Raw genomic sequence first — 17,751 nt, 5'->3', positions numbered from 1 at the left:
ATTTTATATAATTTTAAATGTATAATGCTATATTAATGAACAAATATTCATTTATATTAATGAACCAATTTTTACTTACCTTGTTTACATTCAGAGCGCACACTATTTTCCAACGTATCCATTTGAAGTTGTATCCTTTTATATTCTCTTTCTGCCTGAGAACTTTTGTGCCTTAAAATAGCAAGGATAATTAGAGAAAGCATCATTAAGATTGCTCCACCAGCTGCTATACCACCTATGGCTTCGGGTGGGAACTCATAAGTTTTGGTTACTTCATAGCGCAGATAACCAACTTCTTGCCTGAGATTGCTTCCAACTCTAACCTGAAGATAAACAACAATTCAATTTTATAAAAAGAGTATGTGCTTTTGATTGTTTAATTTCTCTAAATAGCAAAAATTATATACTTAATGAAACAAAATATTAATTTTATGAGTAAAAATATACTAATGCAAGGTATCTTATGGTTGAGTTTAAAGGAGAAGTAAAATAGGTGAAATAATTTAATCTTGTTTAGTATGAAATTTCATAACACATCATCAGTAATTGCTGAAATTTTCCTCAATGCTACACTGCAATACACAGGGTGGTCATAAAATAACTTTCCCTCTTTGGAGGCATCTGTAGCTAAAACCAATAAACGGAATGAGACCAAATTTTATATTGAGACTTTTGAAGGCATGAAGAGATGATTTCTGTGAAAAAAAAAAAAGAAAGTACCAAAAGTCGCCGATAGGGGAAATTTCGGCGCTGGAAGAGCCGAAAACAAGCAGATAATTACATGAAAGGCTGGAAAATTTTGTCATTCCTGCATTGCAGCAAAGACAATGTTTGGACTCCATAATTTTTATGCAGGATGGAGCATGGCCACACATTGAATGTCAGTACAGCGCCTTTTACGCCAGCATTTCGGTAATGAGAGGGTTATCAGTCAGTTCTTTCTGACGGCATGGCCGCCTCAATCCCCGGATATCACTCCAAGTGACTTTTGGCTGGGGGGGGGGTATTTGAAATCCGTTGTGTATGTTGGTGGCATTTCCAACTTGCATGTCTTGAAAGAGAATATAAAACGGGCTGTTATGAACACCCAATCCAAATCCTTACACTCAGCTATAGAGCATGTCGCACACAAGATGCAATTTGTTGTACACAAGAAAGGGCAACACATTGAAAATCGTGTATGTGGTCCAGGGGATCCTGATTCTGATGAATAAAACATTATTTCCTGTGAGTTCACTACATTAATTTCTGTGTCTCTTGCAAGTTGTCGTTTTAGTTTAATTATTATTATTATTATTATCATTGTAACGCGCCACATATCCAGCTGGAATGAGTGACTCGGCTGTCGCTTAGACTGTCGAAATGTTATTATTCCATTTTATCTGCCTTTAATGTAATTATCCACTTGTTTTCAGCTTCCCTAGTGCCAAAATTTTCTCTATCGGTGACTTTTGGTACTAAATCTTTTTTTCATGGAAATCATCTCCCATACCTTCAAAAGTCTCAATATAAAATTTGGTCTCATTCCGTTTATTGGTTTTAGCTACAGATGCCTCCAAAAAGGGAAAGTTATTTTATGGCTACCCTGTACTTACTTATTATTATTATTAGTAGTAGTATTGTTATTAGGTGATACCTCCAAGGAGTCCAAAGACTCATTGAGGGAGGGCACCCACAACTCAACAGCTCTCTGTCTCCATTCAATCCACCAACTACAGCAAACCCGCATCATCTACGCCAATGCCATCTACTGCCCACCACCATCACTAGTGTTTTCACAGATATTCACAAACATCCATGCCCACAATGGGATTCGAATCTGCAGCCTTTTGGCTGGAGAGTGGATACACTAACCACTCGGCCAACCAGGCTTAAGTTTATAGGGAAGAACCCACATCTAATAAGTGGTAACAGCCAAATTTGTTATAGATTCAGAAATGAGCTGTTATGTCTGCACATGAATGCTAGAAATATCAGAAACAAGGGAAATTAAATGGTTGTATTGATTCAGATCATTCACTCAAAAATTGTTGGAATAAGTGAGACATGATTGGATGAGGATGACATCCTGACAGTAATAGAGATGGAAGGGTATGATGTTTTTTTTGAAAATGGAAAAGGTAAAAAAGTAAGTGAAGTGCTGTTAATGATAGGAAAGGAGTTATGTCTATACAAGCTAGAGATGCAAGGGAAAAATAGTGCCAGTGGTTTTGAAGAAGTATGATGTAAGATAGAGGTGAATAGAATGAAATACTTAGTCAGATGTTGCTATATGCCTGGCAAGGTGGAGGGTAGTAACTATGAAATGTATAAGCAAATTAGCCAAGCAAATAGGAAAAGGGTGATCATTATAGGTGATTTTCATTATGGCAATACTGTATACATTACATTGGGATGATGAGATAGCGACCAGAAGTAAAGAAAATGAATTTGAGCTTTTGAGAGACAACTACCTCAGACAGTATGTAACAGAGGACACGTGAGGATTTGATCATCTCATCAAAGGATGTCATTATTTACATGGTTGGTTGCTAGCCATGTGAAGACTTCTGTGAAGAAAGGGTATATATGGAACTATAAGGTTGGTGATTATGAAGAGCTCAGGTGACAGCTTGCAGGTGTAGTATGGAATGAGGAGTTGGATGGAAAGAAGATCAATGCTACTTGGGTGCTATTCAAGAACTATTTAGTAGAAGCAATGTCTAAATCTATTCCAAAGGTCACGGAAGTTAAATAAGGTAGGTGTGAAATGGATGAATGAAGAGATTAAGAAAGCAATACAGAGAAAGAAGGGATTATGGAGGCAACATAAGATGAGTAATAATAATCAATTCCATGAGAAGTACAAAGAACAGGCTAGGAGAGAGACTAGGTCAGTAAGGTTAGCAAAAGTGCAGTATGAGCAGCAGTTAGCTAATGGAAAAAAACAACAACAACTAGGTCCATTCAACAATGCCCGCTGAATATCTCAGAACAGGTATGGCCCAGGTATTAATTGCTTTTATCAAATTTCCAGCATTAAGCATTGACTTAAGGAGTTTTCTTAATCATCTTATATATTCTGCTCTAGTTCTTTCTTTGATCTTATTGTGCAGAATTTGTGATGCTTCTAAAATTCCCAAATATTTGTAGCTGCCTTCGAATTTTATTGCCTTGATTATTTCACCATTGAGCAGCTTGATTTCATTCAGATCTTCAAACTTACCTCTTGTTATTCCAGCAGTTGCACATTTGTCTAAGCCAAAATCCATTGATATATCTTGACTGAATATGTGCATAGTATTAAGCAATGATCCGAGTTCATTCTCTGATTTTGCATACAACTTCAGATCGTCCATGTATAAAAGGTGAGATATCTTTGCACTTTTTTGTGCAGTTTGATAACCATGAGCAGTTTTATTTAAAATTTTAGTTAAGGGGATCAATGACAATATAAACAATAGAGGAGATAATGAGTCTCCTTGAAAGATACCCCTTTTTATGTTTACCTCTCCAATTTCTTCTCTATTCAGAACCAATGTTGTTTTCCAGTTTTTCATGCTGGATTGCAAAAAGTTTTGTATGTTTTTGCTAATACCAAATAGTTCTGTGCATTTTAAAATCCAACTATGAGGAACCGAATCAAACACTTTTTTATAATCTATCCAAGCCATATGAAGGTTAGTTTTTCTACATTTGCAATTTTTCAGAATCATTTTATCAATCAGCAATTGGTCTTTTTTGCCTCTTGAGTTTTTGCTGTTACCTTTTTGTTCAATTGGGAAAAGAGAATTTGCTTTAAGATAACTGTATATTTTATAAGCTAATATGCCTGTGAGTAGCTTAAAAGTTGTTGGCAGGCAGGTTATTGGTAGGAAGTTTTCTGGGTTTGGACCTTTTTCTTTATCCTTTATGATCAAAAACGTTTTCCATGTGAAAAAGAAGCGAAGAAGAGTGAGCCACTCTTCTTCTAGAACATCATAAAATTGGTTAGCAAGTGTCTTTCATAAGCCTGTTTAGATATTTCAACCAGGAGCCATGTAATTCATCCTTCCCAGGTGTTGACCAATTTTTTATCTTTTTAGTTTGCTTTTGAACCATTTCAGTTGTTATTTTCAATTGGTCCATTTTTCGTTCTTGAGATTCGTTCGTAATTTGTGCAATCCACTTTGCCTTGTTATTGTGCCTCTTAGGGTTGTCCCATAGGTTTTTCCAAAACTTAAGTGTATTCTCTTTGTCTCTGGTATTTATATTTATATTTTCTTTAAGATTACCATTCTTGCAGCAATCAATTGTCTTGTAAAACTGGTGCTGATTTGTGCGAAACATCGAATTTTGCTTGTACTGTTCAATGCTTGCACAAAAAAAAAAATTTTTTTTTTTAAATATATATATATATAACTGCTTTGGAGGATATAGATGAAATATTTAATGAAACATCATGAAAGTTTGAGAGCATTGGATAAGGAGGAGGAGACACTTGACTGTGAGTGAGCAAGAGGTATATGTGAAATTGAGTAAATTAGATGTTATATGTTATATAATAAGGCTGAGGGACATAAGTATATATTACCACATATATCACCACATATTTCGAAGGAATGTGGTAGCAACTTGATATCTACCAGCATATTTGCTTATTATGAATCTTACATTGGGTCAAGTTCCAAAGGAGTGGAAGGAAGGCAATATTGTACTGCTTCATAAGGGAGGTGACAGAACTCAAGCATCAAATTATAGGCCAATCTGTGTGTCAGGTGTTGTAGTTAAAGTGTTGGAGAGGTTAGTGAAAATCAGGATCCAGAATTGGATTGCCAACAGTGGTATTATCATTGATGGACAGCATGGATTTGCTAAAGGGAGGTCATGTTTTAGTAACCTACTTACTTATTACAATAAGGTGACAGCTACATTGGATGAGGGAAATGGATATTCAGTAGTGTACTTGGATTTTCCAAAAGCTTTTGATAAATTGATTACCATGATAAGTTGATAGTGAAGATGGGGTTAGATATTAGATTAGTGATCCGGATTGGAGATTGGCTATCTGATATGTATCAGCAAGTTGTGTGTGTGTGTGGGGGGGGGGGGTAATATCTCGGAAGAGGGAAAGTTACTAGTGTGTCTCAGGGGTTGTTTTAGGGATTCCATTTAATCTGTATGTTAATGATATTGGGTTACATCTGAAGGGATATTCAGTTGTTTGAAGATGATGCAAAGATGGGAAGAACAATGAGGAGTAGAGCAGATGTTGTGAATAGACTAAGTGAATGGGCAAAGGAGTGGGGATATCAGTTCACTGTTGCAAAATCTCAAGTTTTAAAATTTGGAAAACAAAGATGGAATACAGAGTTTACATTTGGTGGGATATATCATTAGAGGTGGAGGAAGTAAGAAATCTTAGTGTGATGATGGATAAAAATCTACGAATCCTGACCTGAAGCAATCAAGACTAAACAACAGTATATACTTTTAGCAAGATGGGGCATCTTGTCATCTTGTTCTTGAACACAGTGTTCAAGAACTTTTAAATGAGATTTTAGTATGCACAACAATGGACAGACAAAATGAAATTAATATGGATTGGGAGAGGTGGGTCAACACCTTGACTGACGTGCTAACCACACTTCTTATCCATTAAAAACTGTATTTTTTTAAAGGAAGTTACAACATAGACTAAATTAACTAAAATAAAATTTAATTAATACTTCCAATATTTCAACAAAGTCAAATTTCCATCATCAGGGAACAAAATATAATACAAAAAATGCATGAATGCACTACACTAAATAATGAAGATGAAGCATGTCAACTGAGAGTAGGCATAAAGTCCTAAATAGTGCCCCCTAAATGGCATCCTTGGGCGTTTGGCTGAAGTATAGAGGATGAGAGCTTCCCAAATTTGGCGCAGTTTCATGTAATCAAATTTGGTGAGGTTAATATGCTTTTTTAAGGCAGAAGCAGATTCGAGAAAGAGTCTTTTGCATTTATATTTGCTGTGATGGAGTAAAGTGACTTTTTTCCAGCATATTCTATGGCAGGTATCCAAAACATGGTCAGCAAGTCCTGAGTGGCTGTAGTAATGGAAATGGATAGTTCTTATGTTCAGCAATTCTGATGTTGGCTGTCCTTCCTGTTTGGTCATAGTAGAATAGTTTACAACAACAAGGGTCCCGATAAAAACTTGGCAGGTCTGGTTTATCGGGATTGCTCATGGAAGATAGAAGCTTACTTCAGGTACTCTAGTGATTACTGTATTTAGAAATGATAGTGAGTTATTAGACTTAATCTCAATACTAAAAATTTGATATGTAGATATATATATATATATATATACAGTAAATTCCAGTAAATTGGTAACACCAGTTAATCGGGGTAGCTATTTTATTGGGACCAGTCTGAAAAAACAAAAACAAAATGAGAATATAACAAGAATTGTCATTGTTTATTATTATTATTATTATTATTATTAAACAAGACCTCATGGAGTCAAAGACTCATCTAGGAGGTCCTTTTATCTCACACACATCTCATCATACCGGGTCTTAAACACATTCAAACTCCTTGCAGAGACCACACTCTCAGGCAAGGCATTCCAATCATTCACAACTCTGCACGAAAAAAACCTGCCTCTCACTCCCCTACTCACACCCTCTTTATACAGTTTCCAGGGATGACATGTGAAAAAAAATGCATGGATGACATCTGAATTTTTAATAATTGGCTAATGAGTTGGGATGTGAAATTACAATAGAAATTGATTTTACAGCTTTTTGACAATTGCTTAGGAGGTCTGTGCAGAAGTTAATCTTTTACAGGCAATGCAGTTTATGACTGATAGTTGGTGAGGAATAAGCAACAAACAACACTATTCAAAACTGTTTTGCTCACTGTGGTTTTAAGCATTCAATCAGGGGTATGTCACATACAGCAGATAGTGAAGATGACATTTCTTTAGACATGAACCACATCAGAAACCATAAAGCGCTTGTATTCATTGACAACAGCTTTCAATACTAGAATAAAAATGAATGAAGATTTTGGGGAGGAAACTATGGAGAAAATTGCAGCAAAACATCGGAGAACATTAGAATAACATGAAAGTGATGAGAATGATACGCTTGAGATTGAACAAGTGCCTATCCAGGATGCTAGAAAATTTATTATTGGATTGTACTTAAGACATTACTTAAGGCCACATGTGATACAGGAGGGACTAGGGGTTGGGGAGTATTGGACCTGGTCATAGGATCAGAAGAGCTATCCATAACCAAGGTGACAACATTACCTCCAATTGGTGAAAGTGACCATGCAGTCTTGACTTGGGAGATTGTAAAACATGAGGAATATTCTATCAAGCAGGGATATTTGTGGAACTACAAGGCAGGTGATTATGACATGCTCGGGAAAAAAGCTTAAATCTATACCATGGCATGAAACACTACAGAGTAAGAATGTCAATAGTGCATGGGATATATAGTTAATGGTCATCTAGAGGAAGCAGTATTAAATTGTATACCTAGAGTAAGGAGGCTTAATCTGCTAGGAGTTAGATGGATGAGTAATATCATTCAGCATGAGCTGCAGAAGAAGAAAATGCTATGGAGGGGTATATAAAGAGAAAGGTGACCAGCAAACTCATGAACAGTAAAGGCTCAGGCAAGAAAGATGACCAGCATGACAAGAAAAGCAAAATCAGATTATGAGAAGAATCTAGCCGAACAGGCCAAAGGAAATCCCAAAGAGTTCTTTCATTATGTGGAAAGTAAGAGGAAGAATGACTATGGAAGATTAACCTTAATGAGTGATGATGGTCACAAGGAGACAGAAGCAGATAAAATAGTTGAGTTACTGAGTGACCACTTTGCAGCTGTATATCATCCTAATGAGGTTACTGCTTGAGTGTCTGCCACATAGGTTAAAGAAGTACCCTCACTAAGATGATATATTATATCATCTTAGATATCATCTTAGGAAACAGAGGTGGATGAATTGGTGGTTCTTAGGATAATGCAGAATCTCAATGTAAATACAGCTGTGGGATTAGATGGGATATGGTCTTGAGAGAATATTCAAGGAAACTTGAATGCCTTTGACTAAGCTCTTTAATTTAAGATTGCACATAGGATTACTTGGTTGTTGAGGAACACACTGACATCCAGAGATAAAGAGGTTATTATTCCCCTTTATAAAGCATTGATACTTCCACATTTGGATTACTGTGCTCAGGTCTGGTCACCTGGATTCCTTGGAGATGAGGAGGCTGTGGAGAGGGTTCAGAGAAGAGTGACCAAGTTGGTGAGTGATATAAAAAATGCTCCCTACATTGATAGATTGAGAGCTTGTGGATTGCAGAGATTGGTTGATAGGCGAAGAAGAGGGGATATGATAGAAACATTCAAATTACTAAAAGGTTTTTATAGGATTGATGCAGGGGAAATGTTTCAGCTGTGTGATAGTGATGGAAGAACAAGAGGTCATCTCTGGAAATTAAAGAAGAGTGTGGTTAACAAAGGTGTCAGAACAAGGTTTTTTGCCTGGAGGGTGGTGAATGAGTGGAATTCATTGCCTGACTTTGTTGTGAGCTCTTCATCTGTAAATGAATTCAAGAAGAGATATGACAGATATTGTTTTGCTAGTTTGGGTCTCCCGCGATGAGTCTACTGACTCCATGGAGATACCCATAATAATAATAATAATAATAATAATAATAAAGTCTCAGCTCTGGTAGAGTTCCAAGGGAGTGGAAAGTGGACAAAATAATTCTCTTGTATAAGAAGATTCTAAGAATGCAGTAGCAAATTATAGACCAAAATTGGTAAGAGAAATCAAGAATGGGTAGATAAAAATATGATACTGTCTGAGGATCACCATGGCATTGTGAAGGGTGGGTCATGCCTTAGTAATTTACTAACTTTTCATAATAGAGTAATAGCTGAGTTGGATAAAGGAAATGGCTATAGGATGATTTTGCTGAATTTTTCAAAGGCATTCAACAGAATATCACATGGAACTCTGTTATGCAAATTAGAACAAATGAAAATGGATAAGATAGTGGTTAAATGGATAAGAGGGTGGCTGCTGAACAGATATCAAAAAGTGGTATATGGAGGAGCAGAATCAAGGCAAAAAAAGGTGACTAGTGTGTGCTGGGACCATTGCTGTTTAATTTGTACATAAATGATATAGGAAATAACATGAAAGGAAATATTCAGTTGTTTGCTGATAATGAAAAATTAGGTAGAGTAATAGTTAATCATGGCAATGTGGAGAGCTTGCAGGACAATTTAAATAGGCTGTCAGTATGGGCAAAAGTTAATGGGTATTAGTTTAATGTCGAGAAATATAAAGTCATGCATTTTGGGATAAATAGATTATAAGCCATGTATCACATTGATGGCACTGTATTCTAGGAAACAAATGAAGCTAGAAATTTAAGAATTTAAGAATAGAGTTAAAGTTAAGAGGACATATTGCTAAGGTAGCCAATAAGATTACTTGGCTATTGAAGAAAACATTAACTAGTAGAGATAAAAAAAGTTGTTATTTCTCTTTATAAGGCCTTGATACACCCACATATGGATTACTGTGCTCAAGTCTGATCCTCAACACTTAGCTAGAGAGACCAGAACAAGGATTCATCCATGGAAGTTAAATAAAGGTGTGGTTAGTAGGGGTGTGAGGACTAGCTTTTTTGCTTGGAGAGTTGTGATTGAGTGGAATGGGTTGCAAGAGTCAGTTGTGAGTGCTATGTCTCTTAATGAGTTCAAGGAGAGGTATAGTTCGCCCACCATTTCTAGATCCCTTCTTGGCTTGGTGCCAAGAATAGTCGATTCATGCTGAAGGGGAGAAAGAAATGAAGGATGTACGAATTGGTTGCCAACATGCGAAATCACGTGCTTTCTTGTCTGCCGCTGTACTAGTACTAGCTTGATTTTTGTTGTTCTCTTTTTGCATTATTTTTTTATTATTAATTTGTATGATGGATCCAGTACAGTCAACAAGTTCTGTTGTTAAAAGTTTCAGTAGCTCTTGCAAAAGAATATTGAATAATGTGCTGACATTCTGCGAAAAAGAATCGTCAGAAGGCCGTCTTCTTGTTCCCCTTTCTCAAGTCATAAAACGTGCAAGTGCAATTGTGGGCGTATCGGGGTCGAATGTTAAAAGAATTCGTAGGGAATCAAAAGGTGAAGGTAAGCCAAAATTTAAATCTCCTAAAAAAAAGCGCCAGAGAAAGAAAACCATCGAAACCATAGCTTTGAATGATTTTGATGTAGATGTTATAAGAAGAGCTATTCACGAATTTTATGTGGTCGAGAAAAGAGTGCCAACTGTTCCAAAATTGATTCCTGTGCTTGAAGAAAAAATTAATTTTCCTTGGAGAAGAGAAACTTTAAGGAAAATACTTCATGAAATCGGATTTTGTTTTAAAAAGTCCCAGAATAAAAGGAAACTTATCATGGAGCGAAGTGACACTGTTTTATGTAGAACACAGTATTTGCACGTATTAACACTCCAACTGTTATGCAAGCAAAATAGTTACACTTTAAAAACAGCAATGTTCGTAAAAGAAAAGCTAAATTTTCCGACTTGTAATAATAAACAAACTCAGTTTGTTTATTATTACATCCCAGAAGACAGACTGATTACCCTATTATCGGAATGGGTTCTCCTTTTTCTGACATGCGCAGAAGTGTCGAGGGACCTCAAATCGGTGGGCGAACTATATGATAGATTGTGTGGATAGATTGGGTCTCCTGCAATGAGTCTTCAGACTCCATGGAATTGCCCATATAATAATAATAATGACTATTTTATGCAGGAAGGCAATGCTATATGTGCACTAAATAACTATGCTAATTTTATTTGTAGTCAATAAAAAAAAAAAAAGCTATGCTCAATCAATTCATCATTAATTGCTAATGAAATCATTTTTATGGCAAATATTTTACTTTACTTAAAGCCAAATGTTTATCCATAAGTTATTAATTTTGCTACCCAAAAACTTGTCTAAACTTGTGTTTTGTCTTTAGGCACATACACCTTTTAAACTCTTGATGTGTGCAACTTCATTTAATTGGGCCAAATGATACTATTCTCAATTTGGCAAATTAACCAAAATCCACTATATGTATATATAAATACCAAAAATAAGGGTGTAGAGTGAAAGTAGGTAAAAGTTGCTATTCAAATGTATTTCACACAGAAGTCTACCAAGGTAAACTTCTGTGTGAAATAGTCAAATCATTGCCTCTTTATCCATTTAAAAATTCTTTCTCTTTTCTTCTCTTCTCTTCTGCCCCAATTCCAAATGAAGTCACCAGCATGGATCATGAAATCAAACATGCAGACACAATGAAGAAATTTTTAACTTCATGAGAGGCTGATGACGATAATAAAATAATAATAATTATTATATAATAGCAACTGTTAAATCGAAATGTTTTAAAATGAAGTTAAAATAAAGTCACAATATGGACTATACCATGCAATATAATGAATACAGCTAGTTATAAAACAAATTTAGACAAAATTATGAACTATAGATTTAAGAAATATTTTAATTTCTATACATACCACAACAGCTGGTAGATTATTTAAAGTTCGATGACCAATTTCATCAGTTCCAAGAGGCTGGACTTCAGGAGGTAAACATACTAATTGAGTCATGACTAAAGATGTAAGATTGCAAGGACGAGTTCCAATTGTGACATTTACCTCCAATTCTGTGCTAGCTAGCCTCATATTTTCACCCTACAACAGAGAAATCATAAAAAATATACGATTTAAGACACATGCACACATATATACATATATATACTTTTCATATTACCAAACTGAAATAATTTTTAAGTTTACCTTTAAACACTACATATTTCTGGGTTCCTCCATGAATTCCTGGCACTCATACTTCCTTCCCATCAGAAAACATAATGAAGTTTTAATTATGCTAACCATAAATCTCTATCATAATCAATCTCAGGTACCAATATATTACAGATGCATTAACCTTTAATAACACACTGATATTATCATAATGAAAATTTAACTTGATACTGTCAGATAAATTCTGCTGAGTACTAGTATGCTAATTCCTCACCATGTGATGGATAATAGTGAAGAAGAGTTTACCTTTTTTGTAGGATACAAAACCCCCATCCTCCATGTGAGAATGTCTAACTAACCTTCACCTGAAAAGCTTTCATAAAGATTCCTTGAATCCTAGATTGGATTCGAAATAGGTGTTTCCAGTTGTAAAGCAACTGTCTTTTACTCTAGGGGAGGAATGAGGAACCTGTGGCCTTTTGGGGTGTTCAGTATAGGCTTTTCACACATTCAGTCAATTACAAGAGGGGGGGGGGAGCTAAACAGTTCTGATAAACACCTAGAACAAAAACGATGGTTTGTGCAATAAGACAAAGACTTTTATCTGAGAGGATTGCAAATGATGCAGCAGCATTGTAACAAGTGTATAACACTTTGTGGGGAATATGTAGAATAATTTGTAAGTTACATGGTTCTACTCCAATTCCTTCGCAATTATCACAATTTTTCAGCCCCCCCCCCCTCATATACACCTTCATAATTTACAAATTATACATTCTCAAATGAGTGTGTATTTTAATTAACTATATTTAAATATCTTTATTTTTAAAGGACAATGTTAAAAAATCAACTGCTATATTGATCTATCCATTGTTCTATGGTTGGCATTTCCTCCTTGCAGCAGTGTCTTAGACTCATTGATTGAAGAATACAATGACAGTTTTAAAGATTTTGAGAAACACAATCTCACACTAAAACTGGCTTTCTAACCTCATCTGGTTGATGTTCTCTAGTCCACCTGAAAATTCATAAATGGAGCTGACTGTGCTCTCAGAAGAAATTTTCTAAAATCTCTATTTGACAGTAGAAAAAATTGGATTAAAATATGGAATAATGCTGTCAACTATCCAAAATTGAATCGACATACTTGACATATGCTGTCTTGTTTCGTCACAAATTACTCTTGTGAATCAATGTTTTCACACATGGTTCAAATTAAGATGTGCTTGAGATCAGAAATGATGACTGGAAGGCCAACTGAAGCTAAAGACAACAATGCTGAAACCAAATATCTGCTTCTTATCCAGCAGTAAGAAATCTCCAATAAGTCACTATGTACCACTTAGTTAAATAAATTAGCATAAAGCTTGTATTCTTAGAATATAATAAAATAAAGTTTAACTGTTGAGATGTTAATTTTTCAGAACTCCGTTCTTAAATTATTAATTTTTTGGTAAATAAATAAAACCCTTTTAATGTGATATGTGGCCTTACAATGCCTAAAGATTCCCTGCACCTATTCTAGGGTATCATTACTTTATTAATTTTGCCAAATAAGAGCAATGCTGCACATAGATTATGTTTGTTGCACATTTCCTTGTATAGAATATTAACCGTATAATGATTTCTGAGCAATAAATACAAAATGTTATATTCAGGCAATGACAATCAAGGAAAAGAAGGAGTAGCCATAGTATTCAACACAAAATACGAGGCTCATTTCTTGAATAGCAGGCAGTGTCAAGTAGAGTGATTTGGGCAAATATCAGAATGGGGAACTGGACAATGAGACTTATTTGTGCCTATGGTCCCACAGAAGGTTCTACTAAGGTAGAAGTGGAGGAATTTTTTAAAAATTCCTCCACTTCTAGTTTTCAGGCTCCAGAGAAAGCTACTGACACAATGAAAAAGGAAAAGTTGGTCCCCGTTAGGGATCTAAATAGCAGAGTAGGAAGTTATTGTCAGACATACAAAAATGTTTTGGGAAAATTTGGAGAAAAGAGCAAAGCTAATAATAATGGCAAATACCTGTTGGGTTTCTGCTCAGGACATGGACTGGTTATTACTAAACACCATGTTCGAACATAAAAATGTGCACAAATTCACATGGAGAGAAGAGGCAAGGAATAAGAAAACTCATTGACTATGTTATTGTTGATAGTGATGTTTTCTCCCTGGTGCAGGACACCAGAGTGTACAGAGGATTTGAAATTGGAAGTGATTACTATTTAGTCTTGAGCAGGATAAAATTGAATTTCATATTGAAAAGAATAACATGTAAGAAAGTTTTAAAGCGAATAAAAGTTGAGCAGCTCTCAGATGTGAACTGAAGACTAAAATGTTTGTTGTTGCACATTTCCTTGTATAGAATATTAACCGTATAATGATTTCTGAGCAATAAATACAAAATGTTATATTCAGGCAATGACAATCAAGGAAAAGAAGGAGTAGCCATAGTATTCAACACAAAATACGAGGCTCATTTCTTGAATAGCAGGCAGTGTCAAGTAGAGTGATTTGGGCAAATATCAGAATGGGGAACTGGACAATGAGACTTATTTGTGCCTATGGTCCCACAGAAGGTTCTACTAAGGTAGAAGTGGAGGAATTTTTTAAAAATTCCTCCACTTCTAGTTTTCAGGCTCCAGAGAAAGCTACTGACACAATGAAAAAGGAAAAGTTGGTCCCCGTTAGGGATCTAAATAGCAGAGTAGGAAGTTATTGTCAGACATACAAAAATGTTTTGGGAAAATTTGGAGAAAAGAGCAAAGCTAATAATAATGGCAAATACCTGTTGGGTTTCTGCTCAGGACATGGACTGGTTATTACTAAACACCATGTTCGAACATAAAAATGTGCACAAATTCACATGGAGAGAAGAGGCAAGGAATAAGAAAACTCATTGACTATGTTATTGTTGATAGTGATGTTTTCTCCCTGGTGCAGGACACCAGAGTGTACAGAGGATTTGAAATTGGAAGTGATTACTATTTAGTCTTGAGCAGGATAAAATTGAATTTCATATTGAAAAGAATAACATGTAAGAAAGTTTTAAAGCGAATAAAAGTTGAGCAGCTCTCAGATGTGAACTGAAGACTAAAATGCACAAAGATTATCGAAGAAAAAATGAAAGAGTTTGAGAACAGGAATCAAACCTTGAAGATTCAGTGGCAAACTCTGAAGAAAACATTGATTGATTCTGCCAGAGAGGCATGTGGTGAGGTTGTCTGCAAGGATAAAAAAAATCAGAACTCCCTGGTGGACACAGGAAGTTGAAGAGGCAGTGAAGGAAAAGAAGAAAGCGTATCAAAAGTTCCTGTCAAATAAGTCAGCTTGTGCTCTTAGAGAATACAGAGACAAATGTAAGAAAGCTAAACAGTGTGTAAAACTAGCTAAACAAAAGCTATGGGAACACTTTGGCAAGAACATAGAAAATAAATATTAAGAAGGTGGCAAAATATTCTTGAGGCTGTTGAATAAACTTAGGAATGGAGGAAAGAGTGTTGTAAAAGGAGTTAGATATGATAAAGGTGACATGAAAATGGGAGAAAAAGATATCCTTGAAGTATGGAGTAATTACTTTGAAAATTTGCTAAATGAAACAAGCAGTGATGACAGCACAGTGATAAAAAACACTGACCAGGCATGCAGTCAGGAATACATATCCATACTTGAAGTAGAAAAAGCCATCAAAAGCTTGAAATGTGGAAAGGCAGCAGGAGTAGATGATATTCGACCAGAAATGCTGAAGTATGGTGGTATAAAAGTCTTATAGTGGCTGCACTGCATAGTTCAGAATGCCTGGACAGAGGGACGAATTCCTAATGATTGGAGTAGAGTTCTCATAGTACCTATATATAAAAAGGGAAATAAAACTGAATTGGAGAATTACAGAGGTATATCCCTACTGAGTGTTGATGGTAAGATATATGCAAGTATACTTGAGAAATGGTTGAGAAGAATTGTGGAAGACAAGCTTAGTGAAGAACAAGCTGGATTCAGGTCAAATAGAGGCTGTCAGGTGAAATAGATAGCTGTAATAGATCTTTACTTTACGACAAATAGTTGAGAAAGCATGGGAATATAACAAAGATCTGTATTTAAGTTTTGTTGATTTGGAAAAGGCATATGAAAAGGTGCCAAGAGAGAAGCTATTCAATATGCTACAGTTATATGGTGTCAATGGGGCATTATATCAAGCAATACTTAGTCTTTATTTGAGTTGTAAGTCAGCAGTTAGAACTGAAGGAAGTACAGGAAGATGGTTTAATGTTAAATCTGGTGTGAGACAAGTATGTACATTATCCCCTCTGTTATTCATTATCTATATGGATCACATTATGAAGGAAAGTGGTATTAAACATGATATCAAAATTGGAGATGTTAATGTCAGCTGTTTGCTTTATGCGGACGATGTTATACTCCTAAATAAATCCGCTACAAGTCTGCAAGATTCCCTGACTAAATTGAATAACTGTTGTAATAGATATGGTATGAAGGTCAGCAATAAAAAGACAAAGACAATGAAAATAGGCAGAATCATTGAAAATATCAACTGTGTTGTGAATGGAGAACCTGTGGAACAAGTAAAACATTTCAGCTACTTAGGCACAATTTTTTAGTGAAGATGGTAAATTAAATATAGAAATAGACAACAAAATTAACAAAGCTGGTATGGTATGGTAGGAAGTCAATTGAATAAATTCATATGGAATAAGAGAGAAATTAGTCAGAACAGTAAATTAGCTGTATACAAGAGAGTTTTCAAGCCAATTTTAACTTATGGATCTGAGAGCAGGGTCAGATGTAAAACATTTGACCAAAGACTAGAGACCGCAGATATGAGAGTCCTGAGAAAGATTAGAGGCGTGAACAGATGGCATCAATGGCAATATCATATTAAAAACGAGGATATTAGGAAAGAACTTGACATTGTCAGCATCCAGGAATGTGTTAGCAGAGCTAATCTCCGGTGGTATGGTCACTTAAACAGAATGGGAGAGGAAAGATTAGCAAAACAAGTGTTCTCTGCCAGGTTGGCAGGAAAACGACCCAGAGGAAGACCAAGATATAGGTGGATTGATACGGTGCAAAGTGCCTTAGGCGATAGAAATATAAGATCTGATAATGTTGGAGTCTTGACATGTAACAGACTGATTTGGAGTAAAATTGTAGATAGGAAGTTAGTAATGATGTAAATTTTTCATGTAGTACTATCATATCCTGTACACCCCTTGAGGGTACATGGCAGGAATTTGATAATGATGATGATGATGTCATAACTAATTATAACCCATTGTAAGATGAATAATAATGGAATGGAGAACTTTTAATTTCTGTGGATGTACTACTCAAAGGCAACAATAGATAATAAAGACATTTTGTTATTATTATTATTATTATTATTATTATTATTATCGACGACTCCAAGGAGTCCTTAGACTCATCGAGGGAGGCCCTAAACATCATGTCCATCACAACTATTCGACATTCACACAGTATCTATCATACTTTACCTTGTACTCATTCACTGTCATAGCACCCACAATGACTCTGGCAGTTTATTCCACTCATTCACCACTCAAAAAGTAAAAAACCCAGCTCTAACACCCGTACTAACCACACTCTTGCCCAGCTTCCATGGATGTCCTGTCCTCCCACCACCAGTCTTGTTCTCAAAAATATCCTCTGAATTAATCCTATAGAAACCCCTTCAGCAATTTGAATGCCTCAATCATATCTGCCCTTTTCCACCTATCAACCAATTTCTGCAGTCCACAAATCTTCAACCTGTTTTCATAAGGTTCATTCCATAGACCTGCTATATCTTGTTCAATCGCCTCTGGATCCTCTTAACCTTCTCCCCATCAAGAAGAAACCAAGGTGACCATATCTGGGCACAGTAATCAAGATGGTGTCTTATCAAGGCTCGATATAGAGGAACAA

General features: G+C 35.6%; 1 protein-coding gene across 1 annotated transcript in view; it reads right to left on the bottom strand.

The window, feature by feature from the left end:
• LOC150108311 (plexin-B-like) overlaps positions 1–17,751 on the bottom strand; it is a 331,489-nt gene that overhangs the window by 121,369 nt on the left and 192,369 nt on the right. Inside the window, exons 19-20 of the mRNA XM_090390442.1 lie at positions 11,557–11,733; positions 80–323 (exon numbers count right to left, since the gene is read on the bottom strand). Coding sequence (XP_090246568.1) covers positions 80–323; positions 11,557–11,733 — 421 coding nt within the window. The remainder of the gene's footprint in view (positions 1–79; positions 324–11,556; positions 11,734–17,751) is intronic.

Source organism: Typopeltis vanoorti, chromosome 3 (genome assembly GCF_054136105.1).
Source record: "Typopeltis vanoorti isolate ZY-2024b chromosome 3, IOZ_Tvanoo_1.0, whole genome shotgun sequence".
In the NCBI taxonomy this organism is placed as follows: Eukaryota; Metazoa; Arthropoda; class Arachnida; order Uropygi; family Thelyphonidae; genus Typopeltis; species Typopeltis vanoorti.
The sequence above is the reverse complement of the archived record's forward strand: the minus strand, read 5'-3'. Positions and strand labels throughout refer to the sequence as shown.